Here is a 6,360-nt window from a genome sequence, read left to right as displayed (position 1 = left end):
ACACCCAATAAAAGCCTAAATAAATGCCAAAAATAAAAGCAAGAAAATGAATGCTCACATTTTAGCTGTCAAATATTTTCAGCCACATTATTCACTGTGCTCTCTTTTAAACCTGTAAACCATTCGAATGTTTTAAGTGGGCATTTTCTGGTAGTGTAAGCCCTTTACATATGTGGGTAAGTTTGGCCTGCCCAGTCAGGCGTAAACGTTATCACTTTCCACCCATAACCAACCCCATCCCTAAAAATCTCCCCAATTTTTCCAGCCTTTCGAAATGCAACTTGTGTGTGTGTGTGTTAAAGTCTCGTATCTCGTATCTATAGAGCCGCATAACCGTACTATATCTTTTCGGCTTTTATAGCTCTCACCGAGATTCACGTTTTTAGGGTCCCGGCCTTTGGACTTTATGGACTCATTTTGTGACTGGACGTGATGTGAAAGTTGTCCCACAGAAAAACACACACACACGTGTGGGTAAACCGATTTGTCATTATTATTGAAGACCATAAAGTCACCCGGAGATTGCCACGATTCTGAATCTGACGGTCTGAAGTCGAAACGTTTAGCCAGCGCTTAAAAAGCAAACATCCGAGTCCAAGGACGAATGGATCAGGTATCATGATGCATCATCACAGTCGTTATATTGTGGCAAAAATGTGGATTCCCAAGGAGTCGTGAAAAAGTATTTATGAAATAAATAGACTTACACAAAAAATGAATAATTTATATGAGATAGGGGTACATTTGACCATATTTCATGTCAATAAAAAGTTGATTGATATGATTAATGTCAAATTTATGATTCAAGCATATCAATTAGATATTTTATCATATCAGTTATTTTAAATAGCAAATTTATTATTTTTTTTAAATAAATAATGTAAAATAAGAGGAATATAATCTTTATTTATATACAAATGATAGGGATAAATTGATCTTAAAAAATATTAAATTAACCTGGACATATCGACCTGATCTTTTGTTATTTATTTTTTCAGTGTAGTAAACCTTAGACAACTTTAAAGATAGAAAGTGTGCGAATAACAAATAAATATTTCGAAACTTAAGCTTGAGGACTTTAACAAAATCATGAGGTTAGCCGAAAACTCAAGGGAACCCTAAATTATTTGTTATTATAAATGGAAAAACTTTCGACAGCGCAAAGTTGGCTTAAAAAGCAGGGCAAAAACTAATTGACGTGCAATAAATTTCATATTTCACACTCTAAATTCAATTTTCAAAGCACTGGGAGTTGTTATTAATTCAACAAATTGCAGTAAACCCCGGGTGTCCTTTTCTCTAGTTTTTTTTTCTTGCTTGCAGGACTGGACAGGACAGGACAGGATGGGACAAAGCAGGACAGGACAGGAAAAATGCAGCCCCGTTGGGGAATTCGCTTTGAGAACTTCTCTCATTTTGCTCTTCTCTTCTCGAAATGAAGGTGTGAAGTGTCAGTGGCAGAGAGAGAAAAGGGATGGAAAATACGAGATGCAGATGCAGATGAGGATGCGAATCCAGCTGCAGATGCGAATCCAGATGCAGATGACCTCGTCTCCCATTTGTGGGACAGCCGGCACTACATTATGGAATTTCCTTTGTACTTCATTCCAATCAGGAAAAGTGAAATGTCCCCCGAGAAGGGGGCGGAAAATGAGGAAAATTTTGTTGTGCTGCAAAACCGAATGCGAATGCAACACTTTGTAGCAACTTTCAGCTTCCTGCGATGGCCCTTTTCACTGTTTGCTTAACCAAATTAAAGTTTTTTGGCCAACAGAAGAGGGAAGCGAGAGGAACTGAAACGTGTGGGCTCGGGCTTTTTCACCATTTTCACAATTTTCGCCCCCTTGGCCGCAAAAGCCCTCTGCTTAATTAGTTGTAAGCGAATTTGTATTCAATTTGCTGGCTCTGTCGGCTTGGCTTGCTCCATTTCCCATTTTCCAGTTCCGCTTCCGTTTCCTGTTTGCCGTTTGCTAGAGAGCAAGCAAGTCCAAGTCCAAGTGGCGGACCTCCATCACATAACTCGGCCTGGCAGGCCATAAATTATGTTGCCTACGACTTGGCAATTAAGTGTGGAAAACGACGAGCAGTACGGGATATAAAAAAAGATATAGAAGAGGAGTGAAGGCAAAACCAAGCTAGTGGCGCGTGCCGAACCGGCAGAAATATAGTTTCGAGCCCCCAAAGTGGGATCTCTACTCCGCCTCCGCCTGAGCCCATCAAATTTACACCTAACAAACTTCATAACAAAGTCATAAAACCCACACACAACCAGGAACCAGGCCCATAAAAATGTTAAGGCCAAGAGCAAACAGGCCAAGAAGTGGCAAGGAAAGGAAAGGAAATGTGTGGTGTGTTGAGTGTAGGGCATATCCTTTACTTCACACCGACAAAAAAAAAACGAAACGGTTCGATATTAACTTAATATTCGCAGGTCAAAAGCACATTTGCATAGGATATTAGAATTTAGATAGATTTAAAATCGCTTTTAAAGGCGTCTAAAGGTGCAGTGAAAAAATAAAGGTCGTCCTTCCCAAGAAAATACATTTTAAAAATATTATTGCATACTTTTGGACAGCTTAAAAAACTGATTTAAAAACTTAAGTGATTTCTTTCACGTCTTTGAAAAATAAAACATAATTTCTTAGCTGAATAAAACATGTTGTTGCATACTTTCGGACACCTTTAAAAATAATTACAAGAACCCAAGTAAAATCTTTTATTCTTCTAAAATGAAAATATCACACAACTATGATTTCGACATGATTTGTTTTATGAATAAAAAATTACAAGAAAACATTGGGGTTTGTAGGATGAAAGTAATGTTTAGTTAAGGCTTCTTTTTTTGTCGTGTGTAAAACCGCAGGCAAAATTGAAACCGAAACTGCAAAAATTTCCAACCGGCAAAAGATGAGAGTTGGCAAAAGCAACAGTAGAAAAACGGGGGCGGTGGTTGCCAAAGGGCTGGTGCAGGGGGCGTGGCACCAGACCAGACCAGAACACTTAAAGTGGCTCCTTAAACAGCCTCCTCTCTTTTTGCACTTTTTCACATTTTCACCCAGAAAATTGCTCACTTTTTGGGGGCAGCCGCCTGCCAGATGAAAATATGCATATGAATATAAAACTATGCGGACAGGATGTGTGTTTACGGGTGAGTGTGCTCAAAGTTTTGCCACCATCCTTGACCCCGCCCCCTTTTTCCCATTCCCCCTTTTGAGCTTCAGACAGACAGACAGTTTGTGTTGTTTGCATGTCACTGAGCCTGTAATGTATTCTAATTGAATGTTGAACTTGACCATCTCGCACATATGCGACTAACTCTGAAACCGGAAAGGACCTCACACGCACAGACACAGCTGCACACAGGAAGCCCGCACACACACACTCGCACACACCGAAAACTGAAAACCAGAGAGGAAGGAAGCCAGCCAGGACAACTGAGGCTCGAAATTCTCTCGGAGAGTGACTGAATTTGATGGAAATACCAGTGATATGTGATTCAGGGATTCTGTTTAATGAGTGCAAAAACAAGGACATAACCAGGAAACGACAGCCATGAGTTATAATCCTTATCCATTTGTCCTAGTTGTTTCCGAATATTGAAACTAAGATATATATAAAGAAAATTTCTAGTTTATATTTCTCTGTGTAATTAATGAAAATGAATGGCGTCAAAAATCCTTCAATTTATAGGATGTTATAATAGAACAAAATATTCAGTGAATACAACGAAATAAACGAATCATACATAGTTTAGTATACATTTCTCTGTGTAATTAATGAAAATGAACAGCGTCAGAAATCCTTCAATTTTTAGGATGTTATAATAAAACTAAATATTCAGTGAATACAACGAAATAAACGAATCATACATACTCGTAGTCGAAACTGTAAACTTAAAACACTTCTTTCTATCGGTTAGACAGCCTGTTATACAAAAAATGATTAACGATCTGGGATATGACTAAATCCAGTTATAATAATAAATTGTTGAAACTTTAAACTTTGTCTTTTTGCAACTGAAAACTTAAATTTGACACAGAATATTGTATCGAATAGATATAATAAATGATAAATGTAGTTTTAAATGAAAATAAACTGGGCTATATCCTTACATGCTTACATATGCTAATTACAGGAAATTTCTAAGAACCTAAGGAGCCTCCTTCTTCACTTATTATACATACATAGTTGTAACTTTAAACTTTCTCTTTTTGTAACTAAAGATCCAGTGTGAAAATGCGAGTAAACTTTAAACTTATAACTTCAAATCTCTCTCTCTCTACAGGTATTCGGCAATTTCATCCTTTACATCCGAGTTGTAGATGCTCCCCAAGGCGTCCTGAACGCGCTGATCCTGCACCAGTTTCATTAGATCCACATCCCGCTTGGCGGCCTCGAAAGTGGGATACATGATCGCCGGTTCCTTCGACTTCCATTGCTCCTTCTTCTCCGCCTCCAAGTACGTGATGATCTCCTCATACTGCGATTCGGTCAAAGGAAGATTGCGTGTTAGTATTTCCAGGAGCTTTTGCATTCGATCGGGATGTCCCTTGGCAAGCGAACTAGAACGGGAAGAGGATGGCGACTTCTTCAGCTGGAAATCGGGCTTCTCCTTGGTGGAATTTTGATAGGGCTTCTCCATCGGTGGATCAAAATTGGTAGTGGAGCAGGTCACGGTCAGTATTTGCGACTTGAAGGTGGATCCGTTGAGGATCAGAGCAGCCACCTGGGCCTTCCGCGCCGTTTCGTACTGCGCGACCGCGTAGGTGCGCCAAATCCCTAATCTCAAGACCTTTCCCACCGTCCGGCAGAAGCGCTTCAGGTGCTTTTCTTTGCAATTCGGCAGATTCCTCAGGAGGATGCAGGTGCTTAACAACTTGGGATCCCTTCTAACATAGTAGAAAGCGCCGGAATTGGACATGGTGAATTATTTCAAGTGATTCTCGCGAAAAATGTGATGAAAATGTGATGATTGACCACGGTGAGAATGCCGAAATAATACCACAAAACCAGGGCTGGCAAACGACTTGAGCTTTCAAATCTGCCCCACGAACGGTCACACTTATAAAATTTCTATTGTTTTCAGGTCCTAACTACCGTTACTCTTGCACATCAAGAAAATGGAGGAAAATTCAAAAATTATGATCGTACATTTTACCTTTTAATAAATAAAAGAAACCCCTTCTTGAAATTCAGTTGTTATTATATCCTTACTCTTGTTACTGTTTGGACTTCAGGAAAACTTAAATTTTCCGATAAATATCTCAGTTTTAAACAAAATAGTTTTCGAGCATCCTAGCTGCTGAAATTTAACATTTCCAATTGAAATGCAAAAATCATGAAAACAAAATTTGACTCCCGACACACCCGAAACGCACGAATGTTTAACCAAATGGGAGCCATGCTCTGTAATTTTATTAAAAATCATTGACCACGCCCCCCACTCCGCGCTGATTGCATTTGTTCATGGCAAAAAACCATAAAAGGCAACAATCAAACAGAGATAGCCCATAGCCCCCATATCCGATAGAGATAGAGATAGAATTTGTCTGTGCAAAAATTGCAAAAAATATATGTATATAGTATACATATACGCACACACAAACGCCAAATGCAATTTCCATAACAAATCAAATATTTTATGGCCCAAGCCCGAATGAATGGCAACCGAAAAATGTTGTCGGCTTTAAAGCTGGGTGTAAAAGCTGGGGAAAAATTCATTTCTTTCCCTATTGTTGGAATAGAAGGAAAAGTGGTTGGGTCAGAAGTTCCTAAATCACACAAGCACACACATGTCCGTGCATGTTCGTACATGCATAGATCCTTATCTATTTGTATTCGTATTCGGATTTTGCGGTGGTTCCGCTGGGAAACCCAGAAAAGGCAACAATTAGTCGGGCTTTTGCTTTAAATAATATTTACTAAATGTCCCAAACAGAATCGTCATAAATAAAGCCAAGCCACATCCACATCCGCAAGATGAACGAAAAACGAAGTTGGTTATACCCTGGATGGGATTTCGAGTGGTTGGCTTGGTTTACCCCCACATTTGAGCTCAAATATTTGCAATTTACTTAATGCCAATCAAATGTGGGGCAAACAAGGCAAATGTTTGACACTTAAAGTGCTTTACATTCGATTTTTTACAACATTTTGCATATTTAATTTGCGGGGTAAACCAAACTAAAGCAACTAACACTGCTTTTGGCTAACATTTTAAAGCAATTTATGCCCACTAAGGTTATTCCCTTGGCAAAAACAATAGTCAATCGATATGGGAAAGAACTGAAAGAAATTCCTGAACTTACATCCGGGAAAACTATTTATTTGGGGAATATTCATTACTGGAAATGTGAGTCG

General features: G+C 39.0%; 1 protein-coding gene across 1 annotated transcript; it reads right to left on the bottom strand.

Annotated features, from left to right (window-relative positions):
• Nucleotides 1–4,279: 4,279 nt before the first annotated feature.
• Nucleotides 4,280–4,921, bottom strand: LOC138913786 (uncharacterized). The gene has a single exon (XM_070218506.1). It carries the CDS (start codon nucleotides 4,919–4,921, stop codon nucleotides 4,280–4,282), a length of 642 nt encoding a protein of 213 aa, XP_070074607.1.
• Between the last annotated feature and the right edge of the window lie 1,439 nt (nucleotides 4,922–6,360).

Source organism: Drosophila takahashii, chromosome X, assembly GCF_030179915.1.
Source record: "Drosophila takahashii strain IR98-3 E-12201 chromosome X, DtakHiC1v2, whole genome shotgun sequence".
Taxonomy (NCBI): Eukaryota; Metazoa; Arthropoda; class Insecta; order Diptera; family Drosophilidae; genus Drosophila; species Drosophila takahashii.
This window is presented reverse-complemented; position numbering and strand designations above follow the sequence as displayed.

Coding starts and splice junctions, on each gene's coding strand:
- LOC138913786 (XM_070218506.1), bottom strand. CDS start 4,921: ATGTCCAATTCCGGCGCTTTCTACTATGTTAGAAGGGATCCCAAGTTG.